Below are 25,398 nucleotides of genomic sequence, written 5' to 3'. Positions count from 1 at the left end.
CTTCAGTCGCTGTTACCGCTAATAAATGCAGATAGTCGATCTGTTTAATGTTGTCCAACATCAAAAAATAAAATAAAAGTCATAAACCCTAAGGCTTTACAGTGCACTTCTAGAGACAATTTTTTTCCATTATCAGCTAGAATATTTCTCAACTGGTTATTTCTCGGCTTCTTTTTCTCCAAAGGACTTTCTATTTGCTTGTTTCTGTCTGTTTGTTTGTTTTTTCTCCTGTACCTTTGGCTTTCCCCCCCCCCTTTGTTTAATTGCACCTGTCCTTTCTCTTTCTGGGAAACATCACTTGCATAAGGAGGAAGAAAAATCCTTTTTGATTAAGAGTGAAATTCAGCCTTTGATAGTTTTGCTGCGTGTCTGTCTGGGTGAATATAAATTCTACATAAACGAGAATTCCGTAATATATAAGGCTAGTATACGATCCCCTGAGATACCTGCAGAGCATGAAATGTGATACAATATTACACTTTGAATTTATATGTAAAGGTCATATTAGCAACCATATTTGCTTAATATAAGGTGTGGTATTAACAGTGATTATTGACATTAATATTTACCTAATACACTTCGGCTACTTTGCTGGTAGCTAGCAGTTTAGGAAAAAACCCCTGGATTATTCTGGAATAAAAAAATATGGTACTGGAAATCCGAAAGGTAAATATACTGTTGCTCTCATGTTAATTTGTTAGGTCCTTCAAATCCCTCTTTAGTAATCGTAAGGACAGTTCGGGGCCCCAGTTCCTGTTAATTTAACTGACTGCAGAATTCCTTTTGACAAGTGCCATTTAGCCCTGTGGGCCTTGTTGTTTGCTCGGTTAAAATTAACTGGAGTTTTCAGTACCAGCCGGGCAGCGTGTCCTCTCAGGTGCTGGGGTTTATCGCTGCTTTCCCTGGGCACGCTGCTGCTTTTGCAGGTTTCCCTGCTCATTCCTTGCTGTGCTGCAGCTTTTTAGCACGGGGAACATCAGCCCCTGTTTGGGGATGGTTTGTTAGAGGTGTAACAGGGGAGGTTTGGTCCTAGTCTCTGTAAGTTCCCAGAATCCCAGACTGGCAGGGGTGGGAAGGGCCCTCTGGAGATCATCCCGTCCAACCCCCTGCCAGAGCAGGGTCACCCACAGCAGGTGGCACAGGAACGCCTCCAGGCGGGGTTGGAATGTCTCCAGAGACGGAGACTCCCCCACCTCTCTGGGCAGCCTGTGCCAGGGCTCTGCCACCCTCACAGCAAAGAAGTTCCTCCTCATGTTGAGGTGGCACTTCCCATGGTCAGGTTTGTGCCCGTTACTCCTTGTCCTGTCGCTGGGCGCCACTGAGAAGAGCCTGGCCCCATCCTCCTGACACCCACCCTTTCAGTATTTAGAAGTGTTGATGAGATCCCCCCTCAGTCGTCTTTTTTCCAGACTGAAGAGACCCAAATCCCCCAGCCTTTCCTCATAAGAGAGATGTTCCAGTCCCCTCAGCATCTTGGTAGCTCTAGTAATTTGTTCCCTCCACTCTCACCCTCTCTTGTGAGTGATCCAGACCCTTGGGTGATGCCCCAGATGGTCACCTGAGTCTGCTGTGCTCTTCTATACGAGACAACTTCCAAACCTTCAAAATACTGGCTGTATCTGTGACCAAGTATGTTCTGGGGTGTCTCAGAGGCAGGGAAAACTCTCTTGCCTGGGTTTGTGGAGTTGTAGGGGAGCAGTAGGTGCAGTACCAAATGGTACCAGCGCATAGAACGTCTTCAGCTGCTGGAATATCGCTTTTCCTATTTCTGGTATAGCTGTATAAATTCAAAAGTGTTCCCGATGCGGACAAGGACTAATGTCTGTGTAGCTTTGGGCCCAGGAAAGCAGTTGCTTCTGAGTTGCTGTCATAGAGTTTTGCAATGGTGAGGCCCTCTAATCTTATTTATGAAAAAAAAAAAAAGTGTAATTTTCCTGTGTAAGGTGGCTACCTGACAGAAATTAGCTGCAAGCTGCTTGAGGGGTTGGGAAATCCACGGTGGAGATGTTCGATGTGGAGTTGCTGAGAAGCTCTCCTGCTGCGTGGGAGGTTGAGTTTTGAAAGTGACCGCTGACCTAGAGAGAAATCGCTTTGTGTTGCTGCAATGGCAGTAGGTGAGAGCAGAATGTGTTCTGTGTGTTGTCTTGTCCTCTCGAAAATAGGTGGTGGGAATCTGCTATTGAAACTTGGACAGAAAGGCCGCTGTAGCCTCAGCATATTTGAGGCCAAGGGGTTTTCTTCAGGAGACTGAAAATAAGATGCGGAGGCCTGACCTAGAGTGACTGCGCGATGAGTAATGCAGCTGTCTCTCGCTTTATCGCCTGTTTTTCAGAGCAAAGGTGAGAATTGGTTAAGAGGGCTTTGGAGAGACTGAATTGACTTCAGCCTCGGCGAAGCGAAGAATCCGGTGGGTTTGCTCCTGTTCCTCGGCGCGGGGCGAATCCGCTCTGGGGTACACGCTTTGGCTGGGAAGGCAGGGAATTATTTATGAGTCAGTGAAGTGGCTATAAGCTGGAGCGTGTTATAGTGACATACATTCATATATTAGCCGGCGTGGAAATTACTCTCATTCAAGAAGATTCTCATTAATTTTGCTGCGATTTACATAATTCCTGAGTGCATACACAGCATTTAATGGGAAGGGGAGGAGTGTTCTTGTGTGGTGAAACTGCTTTGTAACTCTTATTCATTAGCGGCGTTGCTGATGTACAGAGCGTTAATTTTGTTAAGCGGGCTTCAAAATTAAACTTGGTGGTTTGCCGCATTGTCAGAAACAACGAGTGCTCTTGACAGGAAGGTCGGGAGGGCTGGTCTCGGTATTCGCCAGGATGTGCACTTTGCAGTTTGCTTTACAGAGGCTGAAACGGGGGAGCGACGGAGGGGTGCTGCTGGCCCAGAGCAGGAGTCAGGTTTTGTTGGATCACTTAGGAAGCAATCGGGACTACAGCTGACCTCTCCTCCTGTGATTCCTCGTGTTTCTCGAGATCACCTCTTCCTTCAAGGAACCAGGTTGTCATGTCGTATCCAGATGTCAGGGCATTGCTTCCTCGTGTGGCCAATTTATCTTGGCGTTGTCTTCTGGATTTCTTTCAAAACTCTGGTTCAGTGGTGAACCAGATTTTATGGTAATCAAATCTCATTGATGTTAACGCTCGTCTGTGAAGAAGTTCTTTCTCTGGGGACCTCCTTGTGTCTAGTGCTTACACCATCGTGACTCTTGCTCTATGTGTCTGTGTTTGTTAGAGGTCAGGGAGAGTTGGCGGGAGTAGATCCCGATGAGGTGGTACACCATCTACTTAGTTTAATTACCATTTCAGAGTATCGCCTGCCTTTTGGAATATTGAGGTGTACAAAGTCATGACTTGGGCTTTTTAGTCTGCTGTTTCGGAAGTGATTTGTTCTTCTTTCAAAGGGAAATGAAGGAGCTGTGTGATATTTGTGCATACGGCGTAAGAAAATGAGGTGAAGAGGTGTTGCTATTTAATATTATAGAAGTGGGGAAATGAGAAGAGGACCTTTTGAATACGGTCTTTGACAACTGAATAATAAACTACCCTGTATTACAAGCAAATAGATACAATGGTGAGTGGAGATAAAGGAACTACGTGACTGAGAGAAAGGGCCTCAAAATTGGTGATTATATACGCTTTGAGCTTACAGTGCCCAAAAGTCAGATGCGAAGACCTGATTTAGAAAATGTTTTTATCCAGAACTGTTAGGATTGATGAAAGAGAGATGAGTAGGGCTGTGACTTAAATATCTGTAATGAATAATTTCTTCCATTACCTGAGTGGCAGATAGGGAAGCCAATATTGGGTTTTTTTTGCTTCTGGTAGTCACTGGGGCGGAGTATATTTGGGAAGGAGATGGAGGCAGCCTGTGCGTGTGTCACATAGCAACGGAGGCTAGGATGGTGATTGGCAAAGAAAGACATGTTTGAAGGACAGCTTCCTTGAGACCCTTAAGAGAGGAGTGACAACAATAGCGGTCTGTTAGGTGTGCAATTCGGCCAGGCAGGTATGAAGAAGCTGGAGTGCACTTTGCTTTCATGTTTATCCTGCTTTTTGCCCTTTACCACTCTTCTTATCTTGGTCTCTGTATCACCTCTGTGGTAATCAATTACCATGGCATCGTTTGAAGACAAACATGCTTCTCCATATTGGAAATGGGCAAATGGTCAGCCCTGGGGAAAGCTGTGTGTGCTTACTGGACGGAAGCTTTTAGAGAAAGAGGAATTGCTAAATTGTTGTGGTTTCTGGTTGAGGATCATGAACTTGCATTGAAGGCGTTGACCGTTCTGGAGACGATGTTGTTTTTAGTTACACCAGCTCTAGGTTCTCCACCAAGAATTCAGGCCAGCGTGGGAGCACGGCTTCACATGTGGATGTAAATCACATATTTGTGCTGCTGTAATTGGTTTAACAAGATGATAACATGTATTTTTTACTCAAGACAAACACTTGAACACGACATCTGTGAAAGCGTTCCTACATCTAATGCGAACAAGTGAAATATATGATTCTAGCATTTTTAAAACTGGATGACCATGTAACGTGCCAAAGTACCAATAAGAAGGGTGAGAGAAGGGGCTGAGAAGAGGAGCTGGTTCTTGTTCAGACTCTGCTGCGTGTTCTGCATGGGGCTGTTCCTTTCCCCGGGGCCGTTAGTGCTGCTGAGCTGCGAGGAGTTGGTAGGGCTGGGATAGGACCAAAACAAAACACAAAGGTTTCCTAATATCCTTTTGATTTATGCTAGAAACTCAATGGTTATATCTTTCCAGCAGCTTTGTTTTGAGGTTCCCGTAGCACAATGTCCACTTTTGGGGGTTTCTTTGTTCGGGAGGAGTTGGGGACACACACTAAGCAGCCTGTTTCTCCACTAGCGCTTCCCCCAGCACTGCAGGTCCTGGATCAGCGCCATTGCGGCTGCATCTGTGGTTTGCTGGGGCATTGCTTTAGCAGCGAGAGTAGTGAACATCACCTGCTGAATCTCTTCATGTAGTCTCTCTATTCCTCAGATGTCTCATTGAAATAATAATTTGCTGCTGTTCGGCTTTTCTAGCTTAGCATGTCAGGGGGTTGCAGCACTTTCCATGAGTTCAGCTTGAAATGCTTCACAGAAGAATTTGGTCTTACTAATTTCTGTCTCACCTGAGGCAACCGAGATATCTGAGCTGACAGAGCAGCGATGGAGCTGACAGTAAAGGAAAGTCTTTGGTGTTGCCTGGTGCTGGAGTTTCTGGAAAGTGGAGTCCCGTTTTTACTCGCTGTGTTCGTGGTTGATGTGATAAACGTCACCGTCAAGGCAGCAAGACTGAGGCATGACTGAAAATAACTTTCAACTGAGATATAGTAATAAGAGGATACCTTATTTTTAAACTGCGATTCTGAGTGACTAGCTATTGAGGGTTTGCAAATGACATAAATATGTCTTAAATAATTTAACCATATGTTCCTAATCTTTTGCAAAGTAGTGTTGTCACAGAATAGTAGAAGCGTTCAGGCTGGCGGGCCCTTGTGGAGTGTATCTATGGTGCTTTCCTTACATCTGATGTTCTTGGATGAGGTCTATTGAATCTTGTCTTAAAATAGAAGTAAAGCGTAATCACAACAAGGTCTTGACTTGGTTCTGCTGGAAATAGTGGCAGGATATCAGAAGTCAGGGTTAAGGTCAGTGAACATGGTGTAACCGCCTCTAGCACTGGTCACTGGCAGGGCGGCGCAGTAGCTTTTAACCCAGCTTTTAATTTTTTTTATGCTGTAAATCACCCACCGGGTGTTACTGGGTTCCTTCCCTTGGTCTGGAGGAGGCTGTGTCCAGATCACCTCCCGTGTCTTCAGCGGTGTAAACGCTGCGTGCTAAAAAGAGCCCCTGAAGGACTTCAGTGAACACAGCGTGTGGATTACTCACAAATATAAACTCTTACCTCTGCTCTGGCAGGAAGGTGTATCGGCTCCGTTGGGTGGCAGGGTGTGTGTACACAGGGAGTAGGAGGTGTGTGGTGCTGCTTGTGTGCTGTTGTCAGTCTTGCGGCCGCTGTAATAAGCGCTGCTTTGATGGAGGTGTGTTATCTGTGGAGGGCAATCGTTCAGTCGGAGTCCTAGCACGTGGCTGAACTCCTGTGCTTTGTCCTCAAGTCCATAGTTGGGTTTTGGGGTTGGTTTTTTTTTTTTTTTTTTTCTTTGCTTCTTCGTCTGTGCTCAGTGGCTGCTTCTGGAGGGACTTGCCTGGGTGAGATTTGGGAATGAAAATCGGAAGTGTTTGCTTGCATTTTCAACATATCTGCCTTACTTAGCGAACAGTTTTAAATCGCTGCTTTTTTTTCCTGTTGTAATTGGATCAGTTTTCATCAAATCACGATGGCAGAAAATGGCACAACTTCCCAAGTAAATGTATAGCTACAGGTCCTCCAGGTGAGCAAGGCCCTCCCGGGGCTGTCCCCTTGCTCCCAAGCTCTGCCCCGTGCACGTCTGGAAGGACTCCTTCCCATCGCCCTTCCCGTGGCTCCTTGCCTTGGCCAGCAGGGCCTGGGGTCCCCAGCGTGGCCGTGGAGCCGTGGGGCACACCAGCAGCCGCTGGGGAAGGAGGAGAAGGTCATACCCTGTTTGAGGGTTTCTTACGGTGTTTTGCACCTCGGTTTGTGCTTCTGGATTTCTACGTGGAGACGTTAATGTGGGTACGGTAACTAAAATTGGCAACTGATGTGAAGGCATCGTTTGCTCTCCATTCTTCGTCCCCTGCCCCCCATTTCAAATGGCGTTATTTCATTTGCCTTTTGTTTCTACTGTTGTGTTTTTCTCTTTCATTTTGATGTAACTTGAATGTAAATCTGCCTATTTTGTAGGTGTTTTTACTTGATTTTTTCACCTGAAAGGAAACAGTGCTGACTTGTTTGCTTACGCATTGACTCCCTCACTTGAAGTCATGCAACTCGCTGTGAAATATTAGTCTCTGCAATACATTTAGCAAAGACAGTTGCCTTAGACTTTGCGTGTCTTAAAAGTAATTGCTAGTTTTTCCTTTTTTGTGCGTGTATAAATCTAACTATAAACGTTGTAGCTTCTGGGAGTCTTAAAGGTAAGTCATCTTTCAGAGCTCAATAACCTTGTTACGTGCTGTAATATGGAATGTAGCTCTCAGTCTGTGTCAGAAGAATTGCTATAAACGATGATTATCATTTTAAAAAATCATCAAATACAAGCATTTCTTCATGTATTTATTTTTCTTACCCATCTATAAATAGGTGCGTTCCATGGATGAACTGAATCATGATTTTCAAGCGCTTGCTCTGGAAGGACGGGCTATGGGAGAGGTAAGTGAAAGGCCTATAGAAAAAAAAATTCTGTGCGTTTTGGGGGGAGGAGGGAAATAAATAACAGGTTTTGAGCCTGCTGGAATGATTCTGAACTTGAGGGTTCTCCGTTATGACTGTGAAGCGTGAGTGTGTGTGTGTGTGCGCGCTTTAACAAAATAAAAACCTGTCAGGCTGGAATACATCTTAGTAGGAGGAACAGCTAAGCCCTCCACCTGTTGTATCATCAAACAGTAAAATGGTGGTTGTAAAAGAACAGTTAGAAATATGTCTTGTGACAAGTGTTACAATACTTGTAGCATGTTTATTTTGGGATCCAGTGATCTCAGACGCCATAATATTGTGGGCTGTCTGGCATTGTCTGCTGTCCTGTTTCCACTCCTGGCCACCTTTTGGCTCTTGTCAGGAAGCGCAGGGCCGTGTTTAAGGTTTAAAGTAGCCGGGCAATGTAATCGAGGGCTGCAGGGGCGAGAAGTGCTTCGGACAGGTCGAAGGGCTGAGCAGGGAGCTGTCAGATAACGGGCCCTTCAGTTCTAACTTTATAGAAACCCTTGAGAGTTATTTTAATCTCACAGCATAGTAAGGAGGTGGCAGCTTTGGGGGAGATGGCCATTGGTTTTCTTTGGAAAGGGAGAATTTACCTATTTTTAGGGTGACTTGAAAGAATAGCAAGTTACTATAGATGTCTGTGTTAGATTCTCAAAAGCTGGATGTAAATGCTTCTTTTCCTTTATAGTCAGTCCCTTTAGCGGCTTGTGGAAGAACAGAGATGAGAAAATCATGTCTTTTAGGAGGATACTGATGTGCGGCAGGTCAGCTTGATACAGGGCTGTTTTGGAGAGTCTTCCTTTTTGCATTCCTGTCTGTCAAGTCCAGACTAGTTTATTTTCTCCATGTTTAGTCTATCCTATCTCTGTTACCTAGTTTTATGAGCCAAATTAAAAATAAAAATCCCTAGAACACCAAATTATCTTTTTTGGAGAAAACAGCAAACCAGGACTGTTGTGTGGTGGGTTTCATAAGAAAGATGCCCTCGGGTGGAAGACCTCAGAGAATTCATGGTGCTTGCAGCTTGGCTTCTCTCCTCTCCTCCTTTCCTTCTTTCTCTGGAAGATCAAAATACAGAGTTGCGTTTTAATTTGACAGTACTTGATAGGAAAATCTCTGTTTCTCTAGGTTATATTAACCTACATTGAGACTACTGACTAAGAGTAGATGAAAATGATTTACAAAGGAGAAAACATGACATGAAAAATCTGTCTAAAGCTGCTGAAAAACAGCTGATGTGCCTCCATATGAAGCATGCCAGTGGAATGACGGGGGTGTGAATGTTCTGTGAATATTATTTTTTTTTTTTTTTTTAACACCACTTGAGCAAGACGTTCATTTTCAGGTATAGAGCGCGCAGGCTCTTTGAAAGCCCGCTAAGAGTGAGTACGGCACTTGCTTTGTACTTAGCGTGGCATTAGGTCATGTTAGCTTAAATGACTGAAGTCATTCCTAAATATGCTGCGTTTTACCAACTCTTAGTTTATCTGGCCGTATCTTGAGAGAAGTGAATTTGGGTTTGGTGTTTTGGGGGATGTGAGGTTTGCCTTCCAGTGATGACTCGCCTTCCCCCCCGCTCCCCATCATCATCATCTTGTAACTGATGTGGAAAGTTTTGGAGATGGCACCCTTTTGTCACTGGGCTTTGCCACGTATCGCAGTGTGCATCTTTTTTTTCAGGGAAGGTGACGTTTCACCCTTCTCTTCAAGCTAAAACACATTTCTTGTTTCTCTTGGGTTTTTCTCCCTTAGTCCCACAGCTTCCTTCCTTTATCCATTGACCTAGGTGATTCTATGATTCCATGAATTTTCTCTGTATTTCCTAAGGTATTTCAACATACATCCAGCTGGCCGATTTAAGGAACTGTGTAAAATGAGATCCCTGCAGGATAATGCGTATTGTCTTTCAAGACTGTGTTCTTCAACTATGGGCTTTGATTTTGTGCAGGATACTCTATGTGTTGTTTAGGCACCTCAGCAAGGCGCTGATGGCTTCCTCCCCTTCTCCTGCTCCTGGAATGTGAAGGAAACTCATGGAGAGAGTCAGTATACTAAGAAAAAAAAATTAAGTCTGAAATAAATGAGGAAAAGAGCGAATGGGATTTGTATTTCTTGATCTTGTCTCTTCTGAGCCCTACCTGCAGGAATTATCAATGATCTCATACTTGGAGTTGATAGTGAAAAACCTGGGGGACAAAGATGAGGAAAGGAGTGTTTATGCATTTCGTGTGTCTTTTTATCTTCTTGTTCTCTTACTTCTTGGTAAGAAAGAATCTCAGTGGCCAGTCCAGCCCAAACCACGGCACGACGTCATCATCATTTCAGTGATTTAAGGAGTCTGCGCCTCGGAAGACGCCAGACCCTTTTTAAGGGCACTGTCAAGCGATTAAATCTCTTCCCTGGATTTTGACAGCAGGATAGATAATATGCAGTGGTGAACGGGTATCCTAATGTGGGGAAATTACGAATAGTTTAAGAAGAAAAATCCAACAACTTTCATCTACCTTGTGGCTGTTGCCATCACAGAATCCCAGATTGGCAGGGGTGGGAAGGGACCTCTGGAGATCATCCCGTCCAACCCCCTGCCAGAGCAGGGTCACCCACAGCAGGTGGCACAGGAACGCCTCCAGGCGGCTTTGGAATGTCTCCAGAGACGGAGACTCCACCACCTCTCTGGGCAGCCTGTGCCAGGGCTCTGCCACCCTCACAGCAAAGAAGTTCCTCCTCATGTTGAGGTGGAACTTCCCATGTTCCAGTTTGTGCCCGTTACCTCTCATCCCACCCTCCCATGCTGCCACCAGCCTCGTACCCCTGAAATTTCTGTGCCAATCAAAGTGCAATACTTTCTCAAGTGTGAGACTGAAAAGAAGAGCTGCAGAAACCCCTTTTGCTCCACTCTAGAATGGAAAAGATTTGGGCCGTTGATAGAGGAAAAGGTCAATAATGTTGAAAGTCGCCTTCTAAAAGGGGGGTCAGTTCTCCCCCTTTATTTCGCGCTCTGTCCAGGCTGGTAGCTGCAAGGAAGTCAGTCATCTTGGAGCCTTACTACAAGTCATGTCAGCTTAATGAAGTCTTCCCTAGTTTTGTATCAACCTCCCTTTCTTGGCACGTGTTGAACTGGAAAGTGACAGAAAGTGATGGTGTATATGTATAGCAGTTGGTGAAGAAAAAGGATGGCGCTTTGGAAGTCGCGCGTTGGGGCTGGTCGGTTTAGCACAAAGACCATGTGTCTTCTGAGACCACTGTGTCTTCTAAGGTCTCTGGTCCCACCCCAGTGACACTTAGCTGAGGCTTAACATGAGCTATGCAAGTTGTCTTTCTTTTCCGGCCTTCGAGGCAGGGGAGCTGGATGTCTGCTTTTCTTCGCTTAAATCCTTCTTATGTGTAGCTTTGCAATATTAAATATTCACGGAGCATCTTTTTGGGGTAGCGGACAGTGCAGAGAGACTGCGAGGTGGTGTTTGTCTTTGTCATCAGTGTGTTACGTGCATTTTGAATGGTGGCAACATTCTTGATTTGGTAGTAGGTTATGTTGTGAGGTAAGCCTGCGTCCAGAATAAAAGAGCAGCTGGGTGAGCAGCTAGCTGTAACTTAATCCAGGAGGGTGGGAGGAGGATGGGAACATGAAAACATTAGGCAAGTGGTAGGTGCTTAACTTCAAAAAAGGAAGGAATTGGAGTGAAAATTTGAAGTATGAATATCTGGGGTAACAGTGAATCTCGCTCTACTCTTGAAAAGAAACGCTGGTGAGAAATATCTTCAATTTTCACCTGATGAGAATTTAATTATTGTTCTCCACTGCTGTGCGCTGCAGGTTGTAGCGGTGGAGTCTAGTGTAGGTCTGTCTGTGGCCAAACGGGGAAATTGCCACAACCCCCGGGGTTGGTTGTAGTGGATCTCTTAAACAGCAAAGGCTGAGGCGATACCTGGTTGTCCATGCTTACGTTCCCTTGATGCAATTGGTTAGGTCCTAAATAAGGCCTTGCACCTCTCTCTTTCTTAAGCGGAGTGGTTGTTACATTGGGCCTAGGCGTTCTTGTATCTGGTTTGAAAAACAACCAAAACAACCCACCAACCTAAAAACCCCACGTGACTCTGCTTTCCCGGCTAATGATGCCTTTGCTGCGTTCTCATCAATTCATGATTCGTTGCCAGCTGGGCTGGGGAGGATGGACAGTTTCGAATAATGTTTCTGTGCAGTTGTTTTTACGTCTCTAGGGCTAGCAGCTTTCGAAATGGGAAGACTGACGCCGTGTTTGTGAGGTGCGGTGTTGCCACAGCAGCTACACTGGCGTGTTGGTCGGAGAGCACCAGCACCAGAAGAGCTGAGCAAGAACGCACCAGGACGTGGTTAGGTGGCCACTGGCACTGGCCAAGAGGCAGCTTTTGGCTGTGGGGTCAGTGAAATGCAGGTAGATCACCTACCAGCTTCCCATCCTGGCAAGAAGGAGATCTGCGTGTTTGTTGGGGTGTGTTATTGGTGCTCTCAGACCCTTCTGCAAGCCAGTTTAATGCCCTGAGCCCGCAGAAAGCTGCCTGTTCTTTGGGATGGGCCAACAAAAGCCGTCTCTTCGGCAGCAGTCAGCCCCTCCACGCTCCAGCTGCTGGTGGCATTCCAGCTGGGATTGCTTGCTGTGCGCTCAGCCTCCCGAGCTTGTTTGTTTTTTAGATAGGAACATTTTTTTTCAGGGTAGATAACATCTTAGTGTGTGTAAACCTGCGGTGCTGCCCAAACGTGGCTTGTAAATACACGCTCTGCCTTCTCCTACCTGTTGCTGCAGATAAACCAAGTTCTCCAGCTGCACAGATGGCTTCTTTTATCTTAATATTTGCCTTGTCTGAAGGGGATCAGTTTACTTAATTTGTCTAATTCGTAATCCCATCTCAGTGGGATCTATATGCACAGACCCTGTACTTGGTGACTGTAGAATTGCTTTTGTTGCTGTGTAAGTCGTCCCCTCCTCCCCGCTCTGCTAAATTGAATATTGGCCTAACTCTCTAATTCCCCTCTAAGAGGGCTTAGAAGGATTATTTTCATACTAGATAGAGTCAATTTTAATAAAAACTGGGGAACAAATAAACTAGCCTAGTTCTGAACTGCTGCATGTTCTTTTTTAATTTCCAATCTGAGGAACTGGATGATATTCACATAAAATAATTTTGTTTGGGTGTTGGTTTTGTTTTGTTTTTTTTCACATTGCAACAGACAACTTCCCCTGAGGAAAAATTCAGCGTCCTGGGGGCCTGTTGTATAATTCGGTACAGATGATTACTGCTTGCTAAACCTCTAGTTTTGGTCGGAGCAGTGTTTTACAGAACAAGGACCCCCGTTGCCATCTCTTTAATAGCGCTCTTTGGTTTTTCCCCTCCCCAATATCTGTAAATACATCTGGCATCTGTACGGAAAATCAATGTCGATATTCTGCATCTTTCTGCTCATGGTACGGAGCTTCCAGTTGGAAACTTTATTCTTCCAGGGGAGAAAAGATGAAACTGGAGGGACAGAGATGTAGCTGTTCGTGCAGTGAGGGGGTGTCTGTGTGTGCACGAGACAGTGACCATTAGAATTTTTTCGGACCCATCTGTGATTCACTGGAAAACCGTAAGAAGGTGCTTGGGTGCAGCTCTTCAGGATCCTGTTGGGTGGGGGTGTTTTGACCCCTAAGAAAGGGGCAGAGGGTGGACAAAGTAATAAGGGACTAACTTAGTCTCAAGTCGCCCTCCGGCTAGGTCTTGCTACCTTTTGTGGTAGCGACCCAGCCTGTATGGTCAGGAAAACTGAAATATTTGTTTAAATGAACAACCAGACTGCAAATAAAAGCTTGCTTTGTGTATATTCCACTTCATAACACGGCTTGTTGCTGTGGCTTATAAACACGTATTCATATGAAGTGTTTGTTTCCCTGGTCGTTCGGTTAGGAGCGTACGCCTGGCTTGTGCAGCTGTACATGATGTGGGTCTGAACATGATGCCTCGCATCTGGGGGTGTCCCTTTCCACATCCTCCGTGTATAATTTTGTTATAATTGAGATTTGGAAGTGTCCTGTGGGCCGCAGCACACTGTGGTGGCAATACTGGTTTATTTTAGTTCTTACAGTGGCCAGAAGGTGCGTTAGCAAACGGATTCCCTTGCCTCCTGGAGCCCCTCAGCAGCCACGTTCGCAGGCTGCTCTTTGCTGGGGCTCGGGCCAGTTTCCTCCGTGGCCCCGCAAAAGGTTGTTCTTTCGCAAGAGGGGCTTTTGTAGGGGGGGAGACACGTGCTCTGGCGCCTGGGACACCCTGGGGAGACACCTCTGCCTGGGGTTGCTGCTGAAGACTCAGCCTTGTCAAAGCCCGGCCTGACTCCGCTGGAGGATTCTATTATATTATTCTGCTGGAGCTGCCAGTTTGGAAATGTGTTGTAAATTTTAAAATTAAAATAAAAAAAAATAAAATCTTATTTTGCTGCTTATTTTGTATTTCATGAGAAAGTGAGTATTAATACCAAGTATTCAATACTCAACGTATTAATACCAAGAACGGAGGTTGAATTTAGTTACCTGCAGCAGCCTTCCTCAGAAGCAACTACTGAACTCTACGCGTGTTTGCTTCAGATTTTAGGATTGCTTTAAAAATACAGAGATTCCCTGTTGCTGTGACTGTACCGACCAGGCAGTTGCTGGGCTCCCTGTTGCCCTTTTCTGTGCTGCTCTCCAGATGCAGGTTTCCTCTTAGCTTTGCGTTATATTTGATTTTTTGCTTAAGTTCCATTTTGCCTTTTACCTTAAAGTAGAAATAAATTTCATACGTTCAGAATGGACTATTGCTTTTTTTTTGTGTGTGTATGTCGGTAAAACTTCTTAACGTTTTGGAAACTCGAGAGCTTATGAAAGGAGTTTAATTTTCTTGTAAACTAAAGATTTCTCTTTCCTTGAAAAGCAAATATTCTGCTCACTTTTTCCCTGTCTCCTCTCTGCAAGCCCATGCCCCCTCTCATCCTTCATTTGAGGTGTGACTGCGGAACAGATGGTGTCCTTCTGGAAGGTGTTGTCAAAGGAAACGAGAAGTCTTTAGTTGCAGCTAAAACTTTGTTTAATGGGCCGGCATCGCTTTCTTCAAAATTCCTTGAAATGGAATGGGGAGGAGAGTGGTTATTTTTGCTGGGGTGGCAACAGCGGGAGTCAAAAAGCCGCATTGCGCGAAACATGGGAATGACAGCAGCTTACAAGAAATCGTAACACACCTGATGTGTGTTTGTGTTTGTACATACTGGAGAGCACTGACTCGGCTTTCACCTCCTTCGCATCACCCCGCGGTGCAGATGGAGGAACAGGTTAGTCTGTGCGTTTTGAAGTGAGTTTTGCTGATGGGAGTCGCTTGGCCTTACGTTGCCTGGAGTTATTTTTGGCTTGCATAGAAGGGGAGCGCCGTGCAGGTTTCCCTGCTTTTCTCCTTCAGCGGAGAGAATCAGGAGCAGTCCTAGGCCGCGTTTACGATGCAATGAGAAATGCTAAAGTCCCTGACAGCGCTTCTAAAAAGTGAGTGACGTGCCGATATCTCACAATATTTCTTCTGCTGGTTGCAGAGAAGGACCAGCTGGGGAAAACACTCTCTTGAAAACTGAGTTTTTTCTACTCAGTGGTTTGAGAGTTTAAAAGAACAAGTTGAGTCTTGTCCTCTCGGTAGGAAAAAGACAATAAAAACCCAGAGGTAGCTTAGCACTTGGATTAAAAATGCTTTCTTTAAATTTTAACCTTCTTGAGAGCTTTGGGTGAAAATGACTTGCTGCTAAAAAGGATTGAAACTAAAATGAGGTACCTTGTAGAGAAAATAGGCAATTAAATGGTCTTGCTTGGACAGACCGTGGCCAAGATAAGGAATTTGTGGGCAGGCATGGTGTGCCAAAGAACGGGGAAAACAAAAGTTTGGTGTTTCTGTACTGAAAAGTTCTGATACTCAAAGCCAGCGTTTTGGACGAATATTTGACCGTAGGGAGAGGAAGGAGAGACTTCTTGTACACACGGAAGAAATTCTTTGCTGTAAAGGTGGTGAGACTGGCTCAGGGCGCCCAGAGAAGCTGTGGCTGCCCCATGGTTGGAAGTGTTCAGGGTCAGGCTGGATGGGGCTCTGAGTGACCTGAGGGATGCTGAAAAGATGTCCGTGCCCATGGCAGGGGGGTGGGTTAGATGATCTTTGAAGGTCCCTTCTGACCCAAACCATTCTGTGACTCTAGATTCTGCCTCTGTGATGAACGCTGCGAGGCCCTGTGTGTCCCTGACGCTTTTTACGCAGGTATTTCACCTGCCCCGGGGACAGCCCAGGTACCAGAGTCCATACGTCCAGGTAGGGTTGAAGTGCACATACCTTTGGAGGACTTTGGAGTACGCTGCATTGGGCCCGGGCACAGAAGGCGAATGAGCTCATCTCGTCCTTTGAAAACTAATCTGAAAATTTTTTGGTTTTGAGTTAGCAGGAGGAAGGCTATTGCGCGTTGGAAGAGGAGGTTAGGGCAGGCAAGTTAGTTACACAAGTGTGTACTTCCAGTAGAAGAAAAACTGCAATATAATTGAGCAACATTTATCCGTAAATAAGTTTTGTTTAGCGCTGTGGCAGCAAACAGCACACACGTGTACGGTGTCTTCACCCTTGGAGGATCTCGGCTGGTTCCGAAGTGGCGTCCTCTGTGCTGGCGCTCCCGGCGGGCCTGGCACAAGATGGGTGTTACTGCCTCACCTCATCCTAAAGCTTGACCTGTTGCGTGTTAGTTTGAGACGTTGATTCAACCCCTGTAGGTGAGGATTGCTTTGTTTTACGTTCCGGTGTGCTTGTACAGCCGACGTGCGGGTGTACGCATCGAAGTTTCAGTTCAGCTGGGAAATGCCCCCGCGCCAGCTCTGGCTGGGGGGTGTTTGTGCTGCTGGAAAGCCCGCGCAGCTCCGTACAGCTTGGGGTTTGACTGCCAGCAGCGCTGCTGCTCCGAGCTGTGCTCAGCCGCCGTGCCTGCCCTCCATCTTGTGCCTGTACAAGGGTTGGGTTTTTTTTTTCCAAAGGGATTGCATTTATTTATTTATTTTCCCCCTCGCCAGGCGACTGCCGTGTGTAAGTCGTGGATTGATCTTATTCTCTACTGAGCTCAGCGCAAAAGCAGGATTACTTTCAGTCGACAGCAATTTTGAGTATTAGTTAAATAGCTGAATGTAATTGCGCTCTTATCTGTGGCGGGGTTTTTCTTTTGGTATGGTTTTGTTGGGTGGTTTTTTTTTTCTTTTAGGATTTGAAAGGAATTCTGCTTATCAGATGTGGGGTAGAAGCGATGTTGCTTTCATTATACTACTTGTCTTTTGTGTAATCTGTCATTATCCAAATCGGAACCTCAGGTTTAATCTCCGATGTACGGAGCTGCTTCGTTTGTGAGTAAACAGATCTTCCTTAAGTTAAAAAGTGAATAGCGAGCACAACTTTTCTGATCGTCTGTCTTAAACCAGAGTGCTCTTCAATCATTTACACTTGCTCCCTCTTCGCCCGGCAGCCTATGGCCTCTGTTGTGCTGTAGCCTTAAATTTGCGCGTCTGCTGATGGAGTGTAGAGTTATCAACACTTCTCATATATAGGAGACATCGACTAATCCGATGATTCTTGTTTGTTCTATGGTAATTTCAAACAGATGCAAGTACTTGTTCGTCTTTCAGTTCCTTTAGTTTTATTCCAAGTTCAGCAGGCGGGGCTCATTTATTTTGTTAATTTGCTCTGAATGCACTGTTGTTTCCTGCCTGAACTGCATACATCTCATTCAGCCAGAAGACTTAATTTGAAGATTGGATGCTTGACATCTAAGGCACTTAAGCAGGGCTCAAAATTCCCCTTGCCATATGTAGATGCTGCGCAGCAGGTGTTTCCTCGGTGAAGCTGGTATTTTCAAAATACATCTGCTACATAGGGCACATCGCTCTTTCTGCCGTCGTCTGAACTTCAGAACAATCTTCCTTGGATTCGTTCAAGCCAAGGATGACTTTCTGTCTTGTTCTCAGTAAGTGCCTAACCGCTTTCTCTTCATCCGGTAGGAACAATACACGCGTGTGGGTGGGGTGGCCCAGAACTGTTCACTCCTATTAGTGTTTACAAATAACCTTCACAGCGTGGAGAGTCCTCAGGAGCCATTCAATAAGCGAGAAGTGAGAGCTCTTGGCACCTCTTGAGTTATCCTGTCCCTGCCAGCATCAGAACTGCAGTGTTTGAAGGCAAGAATTAGCGCTGGAAGTCCCGGGTAGTTTTGGAGGTCCCTTCCCCGCTCAGGTGGAAATTGTGATAATATTCTGATCGGAACAGGTTTTTTTTTCCGCTAATATCTTTTTTTTTTTCCTGGAAATTAGCTCTCGTGCTGAGAGGCTGGAGAATGTAAATTGTATGTGTGTGCTTACGTGTGTGGGGTTCGTAAAGCATTTAAGAATGTTAAGAGGATTGCTGAGATTGAATCATTATCTCAGTTGCTGTATGGCTTTCACCCTAGGACTATATAAATATTTTGATTATAAAGCATGTATCAGTTTGTGTTTAATGATTGATTCATGTTTAGAAGGGAGACGCTTATGGTTTATGTTTGCATTTTATACTTATTTTAATCATGCTTTGTTTTGTTTTGTTTTTTTAATTGCAGCAGCTGTTGCCGGGTAAAAAGTTTTGGGAATCTGATGATTCCAGCAAAGATGGACCAAAAGGGATATTTCTGGGAGATCAGTGGAGAGACAGTGCTTGGGGAACATCAGGTAGCTCAATTATTTACTTAATTTAGTCGGGGTTGAATACACAAATGCGCGACTCATCTACTCAAAATTGCTGGCCAGTCTGGATGACACAGCTTTTCAAAGATTATTATTATTTTTTTTTTAAATACCTGTTTTACATAATAGAAAACAAATAGAAAAAACCTACATTGCTTCATGGTAGAGTTAAAAGATATCCATAGTGATAAAAAGATTGTCTAATGTGAACGTGTGTACCTTTATGTTTATCTGCTTAAAAAATTTTAGATTGCCATTAAAATTTCAATTTAAATTTTCTAATGTATTTTCTGCCTTGGGATGGGTTACTTTAAGTTTGAACAAAGATGTTAGAGAAAAAAATTAGTTAAAAAAAAAAAAACAAAACCCAAATAACGCCATAATTTTTTCAATACTAAACCAACCAACCAAAACCCTGCAACATTCACTTTAAAAAAAAAAAAAAAAAAGAAAAAGAAAAAGAAAGCGATGATTTGAATTAGTAGTGTTGAAGTTTATCTGCCAAGAATTTTGTTCTTGGATCAGAGACTGCCCCTTATTTTGGACTTAAGGGGAGAGCGTTCAGGTTGGGTTTAGTTAAACGTCAAAAAAAAAATATCTGAATTTGAAATGCTAACCTGTTACTTTTTATTTCCTGTGCTTCCTATATGTATTGAATATGCTCCTTAAACACTCCGGAGTGTCTCGCGCAGTTTCCAAACAACTGCGCAGTGCTCCGGCTCCAGGGGAGATGTGATTTAGAGGAGCTTCGCCCTTGTGTGGGTGTTTTAAATATCCGTTTATTAATGGATGAAAATATCCATTATTAAAGTGAAGGTATTATTTAAATTTTGAAATGGCCGTGAAAAGGGGATATAAAGCTTCTCAGAATCCGCTGGGTTGAGCCTTGCAGTCTGGCCTGGGTGCTGGGGAAATGTTGGGGAGCTGCTGCCTCCGGCTGTCCGACCTGCCTGCCCCCAGTGGGTCTGGGGAGCAGCGCCTGCGTCCTGCCCTCCGCGGCACTTTGGGCCTGGTTTTATGAATATAAACCGAAGTGGAGGGTGGATTAAAGGGCTGAAACCAGACTCTGAACAGCAACAGCGGAGAAGGAGACTTTCTCCTTTGCCGCTTCTGTGGCTGGGCGGGTTACATCCACCAGACAGGCAGGGTAGACATCTGGGGGAGGTAACCTCCCACGCCAGCTGATCGCAAATCTCCGTGAGTCAAAGCCCTTCGTCTCATCTCTTCCTCTGTTTATTCTCAATTAATCCTGTGCACCTTAACAGCCTTTATTCCTGAGCCACAGCCTGGAATGGTGTCTGTGAGTCAGGGAAGTCATAGTTTCCCCTTTTGCTCATCTAAAATGAAGAGAACAGCCACGGGCTGAGCAGTTGGTCAAGGTGGCTGCCCCAGAGCAGCTTGGAGGGGGGCTGTGGGGGTGTCCTTGGCCAGGAGACTAGTTTGTTCCATGAACAGTGGAACTAATGAAGCCTGGTTTTTTTTGTGAGATGCCCTTTGCTCCATCTATTTTCCTTTCTGTCTGTGTCCACAGTATGCACTGCAGCCCTCCCCTCTGGCTGTGGTTTTCCACTACTCTACCTTGAAGTTGGAGTTTTAAAACACTTAAAGCCAGCGCCGCCAGAAGCAGCAGTCCTGGCTGATGCAGGGCACTGCTTTCTCCCCCTCCTGGTGGCACAAGTAGTTCTGCAGCAGGGCGGTGAAACCTGCCGTGGGGAATTGATTTGCGTTAAAACTAGCTTTTATCTTTTCTTTGTTAACTTGATCCCGGAAAAGCCTCCCTAGTCCACTTTGTGGCCACATAGATGCCCGTGCTGGCTGGAGGGAGAAGACAGCAAAGCGTAGCCAGGAGCAGCGGTAGAATCGAATTACTTCTCTTGACAGCGTATTCCTGCTTTATAAGGAAGCTGCAGTATCGATATCATTCCATGTCCCTTCCACCATCCCTGGGGAACTACTGGATCTGCTGCTTATTATTTTTGACTCGCTGACTATTGCCAGGCTGAGCAGCCAGGAGCAGAGAAGCTCTTCCCTTTCCTGGCTGGGGATGGAGGGCCACTTTCTCCTGCCCAGCCAGCAGTTTTTACGGAGCTCGTAAGGACTCGGAGACATCAGTCCTTGGTCTGTTCTGGTTGGATCTCAAACCCTTCTGGTAAAGGGCTGGGGCTGATGCAGGAGGCCAGGGGATGAGGAAGAAATAATGAAGTTCTCATAAACTTTTCCTTGAGGGAGTAGCAGCTAGGAGCAACTCTGATCATGACAAGAGTCTAGCAGTTCACATGGCCAAGAAAACAAACGTAGGCTGGTGTAACAGTAGGATGATGTTTTAAATGACAAACCAAGACTGATTGTTTTTTCACTGTACTAATGCAAGAGTTTTACTAAAAACTAAAATGTAGAACTTTGTTGTTTTTTTTTTTTTTTTAATGGCGACCTCTACTTAGAGACTCAAATTTATCAAATTTCATGGTTTTAAGACTTTAAATGTAGTTATCGCTTGTAGGTTTACAGGTTCTAGTATTTAAATATGAGAAAGCCATCCTGCTTTTTCTCATGGACATCATCAGAGTCAAAAAGCTGGCACTTCTTAGGACAATTAAGACCCTAGAGAGTACGTATTTAATGACTTGCCTCCTTTGAATAGTCGGATCTATTTATAAGAATTACACATGTTTTTGTTCCAGATCACTCTGTTTCCCAACCAATTATGGTTCAGAGAAGACCTGGTCAGGGGTTTCATGTGAATAGTGAAGTCAACTCAGTGCTTTCACCACGGTCAGAGAGTGGAGGACTTGGAGTTAGCATGGTGGAGTATGTGTTGAGCTCATCTCCTGGAGATTCCTGCCTAAGGAAAGGAGGATTTGTAAGTGTGCCTGATTCTGACATTTGAGTTCCCATTATGTTGTTTTCTCCATTTGCTGCTTGGTTCGTTTGTTTGTTAATCCATTCCTAAAGGCAGATGTTTCTTTTATTTGCTCTTAGTTCAGCTATCTTTCTTAAAATGGGCCGGCTCGCGGTTTAACCGTTGTTCTTGACTTAGGGGATGGAGTGTGGGAGATGGGTGTAAAGGATGCGAAGGTGGCTGACGTTCCCTGGCTCTTCGGATAAGCACGTCGGCAGTAACACCCCTTCTAAGCTTGTCGTTGGAAAAGCATGCAAATATACCTGTGGTTTTTGAATGAGCGTGTGGCTGCTTTGGTGCTGGCTAAGAACAAAAAGCTCCATGTAACGATGCTAGAAACGTGATGTAGCTACAAAAGCCACTCCAGCTGGGGAATGCTTCCAAGGGCATCTTGTTTCCTGGGGAGAAATGGCATTAGTCGCTGTGCTTCGTGGGCTGGGGAGGGGAGCGCAGTCGCTGCTGCCCCCAGTCTAAGGATGTGGTGAGAGAGGCATAATCAAATCCCATCCCTGGAGTGGGGAGAAAGGGGCTGCGTTTGAGCTCTCCCTCATCAGCCAAGTGCTAGATCAGGAATTGTCAAAAACCATAAAAGCGGAGTAGGTTCGTTACTGTTCGACGGCTGTGCTCAGCTCTTCAGGGAGCTGATTTGTGGTTTCCTTCATCCATCCTCATATTTTTGTCCCTCGTTAGTGGGCACCTCATAACCTTGTTGAACCCCGAGCCTAAGGAAGGGGATTTTTTGAGAAATGAACAATCAGGGGAAGGAGCCAATTTATCATCCCAGTTGGGGGTTAGAGAGGTGTCCGCTCCGCAGCAGTTGATAGCCAGGGTGCCCGTTCTGAAAGGAAGGGTCTCGCTGGTGAATACCACGTTGCGTGGGTGAGAATCGGGCTCCAAATTTATATTTACGATTGGCGTTTCCAAGTCTGTCCTTTAACATTAAGGAAGCACGATTTTCTTTCAGAAGAAGCATTACACGATGATTGCTTTTAGAACAATATTTTTTTTTTTCTAAATATGGGTGGGGGGCGGGAATCCTCCCTTCCAAATAGAGAGAATGGAAAAATGATTTAGTTGCTACAAGGGTTCCAACGCCCCGTTACGTACGGAGGGCTCTTCCCTCAAATGAAGTGGAAGACGGGGTTTGAATGTCGGTCTTTGTGACAGCACCAAAGCTGTCTCTGATAAATATGTTTATATGCCCCTTGCTGGTTTTTATCATAAATTATGTTGTTTTTCCTCTCCCTTTTGTTGTTCAAAACTCTGCCCCTGGCATAATCACCCTTTATTCTTCTCCCAAGTGAAATAAAATACAGACATTAAGGGCAGGAATGCTGCAGATGTAATACCACTCACAAAATGCTCAACAGAACAGAAATCCTTTTTTTTTTTTTTTTTTTTTTTTCCCCTCTCTTTTTATTTTCTCCCTTTCTCCCCCCCCGCCCCCCAAATGTGCTTTAGGATCCTGTGAACCAAGGATTGAACTAGTTGTTGACGTGAGTGCTCTTAAATGAGCCATAGCCTGGAATTCACTGTGCAAATCACAATAATGCCTCCCAAAACTGAGGTTCTGCTCAAACATGCGCACTTGTCCAGTCAGTTACTGCATCTTTGACACCGAGACAGTGACTTTCGGAGAGGCACTAATTCACTTTACACCCCTTCGGTACACACTGTCATATTTAAAAGTTCCTAAATTAATTTTGAAGCGCCCAAGTGCTATCTAGAAAAAGGGTTTGGATAAGTATTCTTTGAAATTATTTTGGGGTGGGATTTTAGGGCCCATGGACACAGACCCCGAGTTACTAAAGAGAAGAAACTGAATAGATAGATAAAACCTCTCTTGGAAGAGTGAGAACTTAATTCCTTTATTTCTTCGATTATGATTGACGATTTTACTTTTTTTACATTTTGGTTTGTAAGAACTAATGTTTGCAAGTGACTTACTTTATTGTGACGTGTTTCTTTGATTTGTTACCCTCTCGGCATAAAAGTAACATTGATCTGAAAGCTAAGCTTATTAAAATAATGTCTCTTTTGCCTAGGGGCCAAGGGATGCAGAGAATGATGAGAATGACAAAGGAGATAAGAAAAATAAGGGCACATTTGACGGCGATAAATTAGGAGATCTGAAGGAGGAGGGGGATGTGATGGATAAAACAAATGGTTTGCCTGTGCAGAATGGAATCGACGCAGATGTCAAAGACTTCAGGTACGTCCGCCATTAGGTAATAATTAATCGGTGTCGCGCTATTTTGAGAGGTCTTCCACGCTGTAGTGAAAAAGCCTTTGACTCACTGAAACAGTGTCATAAGGACGTTAGAATGCACACAGGGAGGCACTGTGGGAAGGTGGAGGATAACACCTGATAGCTCGCATCTGCGCAGACCTTGTTCTGTATAGTGTCATCTTCATTTATTATCACACCTGTTTTTAATTACCCTGGGAGGGATTCCTATGGTTGACTCGTATATCCTAGTCTAAATGATAGTTGGGGGTTTGGACTTGTTCCTTGTAGCTCTCAAGAGATTAAAGCCTTCCGAAACTGGGGCCATCGATGTAATCGATGCATGTGTTTCTCGCTCGCTTACCCGCTTGCTGGGCCTCGTGTTGGCATGTAGGAAAACCGTAAAAGCAAAACAAATGCGCTGCCGGCCCTCGCGTTGAGATGAGCCGTTTCCCACTTGAGCCCAATGCTTGTGTTGGGTAATTAGGAAACCACAGCAGCTACTTTAGAAAGGTTTCGAGTGAGATGCAATGCCAGAGTGTCACGTGGTTAATAATTACCAAATAGCTTTTTGAAAAAATAACATTGGCATTTCTGAAATCCTGCCTTGTTACGACTGACTCTCTCAATTGAGGAGAAAAAAAGAAACTGTATTTTTTATACTTGTACAGTAACAGGTCTTTGAGGTGGGGAAACTGGGGTTTTGTGGGTGGCTTTTTTTGTTTGTTTTTTTTTTTTTAAATACATAAATTATTCTGTAGGATTCATTTAGGGAACTGTTTCAGGCCCTCCTATAGTTTATTTTTCCCTTTTTATCACAACATCGACAAGCAGTTCTGGTGAGTACTGGTGTCTGTTGCTGTTAATCGATGCTGTGACATAGCATGAAATGGACGTGCTTAGTGAGCAGTATCTTCTCTTCCCGCGTAGCCGTACACCTGGTAACTGCCAGAACTCTGCTAGTGAAGTGGATCTGCTGGGTCCCAACCAGAACGGATCAGAGGGCTTAGCCCAGCTGGCGAGTACTAATGGTGCCAAGCCGGTGGAGGATTTCTCCAACATCGAGTCCCAGAGTGTCCCTCTGGATCCCATGGAGCACGTTGGCATGGAGCCTCTTCAGTTTGATTATTCTGGCACTCAAGTACCTGTGGACTCGGCCGCAGCCACCGTGGGGCTCTTCGATTACAATTCCCAACAGCAGGTAATGTGTCAGCCGTTGGTCCTACCCTACCGCTCCGGTTCCTCCGGCAGAGTCCTCATGGGCTTGGGCGTGAGCTCGGCCTCTCGGCTTGGGGAGAGGGACGGAGGAATGGTTTCATCCCCTCTGCCATCTATAGAGCGCCGCCTGTGTCCTCCCAGGGAGCTCTGTGCAGGAGAGCTACGGACCTGGAATAAGCGCCAGTTGCCAACAGCACTTTTCTGTGTCTTTAGTCATTTTTAACTTGAGTAAGTTTGCATTGGAGAAGAGCTTTAAATTAGTAAAAACTGCTAAACAAAAAAACCCTACCCTTGAGTCCTCAGAGTGACTTAAAGGCCAAACGGCCGTTGAGCCTGGGTGTTGCGGCCCTGCTTTGGGGTCTGCAGTACCCAGCTGGAGCAGGCTGAAGGAATAAGGAGTTTAAACTGGCTCCCTCCTACCTGAGCGTGGGTTAAAACCCGAGGTCGGAGTCCAATACTACAAAACTGTTATCCCAGCCCAGCGGGTTGGTTTGACCTTTTCTCCCACATAAGTGGCCCAAGCTTCTCCTCCCGACCACGGAGCGCAAGTCCTCGCTCTGCTCTTGGCTTCTCCTGAATGCTGGGCCCAGATCCAACCAGCGACTTGTAATCCGCTCCTGCGCCTGCTAGTTTGGGTAACGGTTGTAAACTTTTATTGCCTTCCTTTTGTAACTATAATATCCCACAAAGAAGAATAAAATCCTTTGTTGTAGCTGATTGCAAGAGTATATAACTAGCCCTGGCTTTCCTGAAATATCGGATCTTTTTTAGCAAAATAGCCTGTTGGCAGGCTGTATTGAGGAGAGACCGTTGCCAAGTTTGTGCTGAAGGCAGAGGGTTATCGTAGTCTAAAAAGCAATGTAAATATCTGTGTTATAGCTTGATCGGTTGTTTTCTTGTATAGCACGTTTGGGAGGTTAATGATGGAAAATTTTTT

General features: G+C 45.1%; 1 protein-coding gene across 7 annotated transcripts in view; it reads left to right on the top strand.

Annotated features, from left to right (window-relative positions):
* The window catches only part of PUM1 (pumilio RNA binding family member 1), an 84,040-nt gene that overhangs the window by 13,317 nt on the left and 45,325 nt on the right, over positions 1-25,398 (top strand). For 5 of the 7 annotated variants that reach the window (XM_063356174.1, XM_063356173.1, XM_063356172.1 and 2 more), the window contains exons 3-7: positions 7,244-7,312; positions 17,994-18,102; positions 20,799-20,977; positions 23,062-23,228; positions 24,174-24,444. In XM_063356174.1, the coding sequence (XP_063212244.1) occupies positions 7,244-7,312; positions 17,994-18,102; positions 20,799-20,977; positions 23,062-23,228; positions 24,174-24,444 (795 nt within the window). The remainder of the gene's footprint in view (positions 1-7,243; positions 7,313-17,993; positions 18,103-20,798; positions 20,978-23,061; positions 23,229-24,173; positions 24,445-25,398) is intronic. The other 2 variants (XM_063356175.1, XM_063356169.1) reach the window with 1 other exon arrangement.

This window comes from Chroicocephalus ridibundus, chromosome 19, assembly GCF_963924245.1.
Source record: "Chroicocephalus ridibundus chromosome 19, bChrRid1.1, whole genome shotgun sequence".
In the NCBI taxonomy this organism is placed as follows: domain Eukaryota; kingdom Metazoa; phylum Chordata; class Aves; order Charadriiformes; family Laridae; genus Chroicocephalus; species Chroicocephalus ridibundus.
The sequence above is the reverse complement of the archived record's forward strand: the minus strand, read 5'-3'. Positions and strand labels throughout refer to the sequence as shown.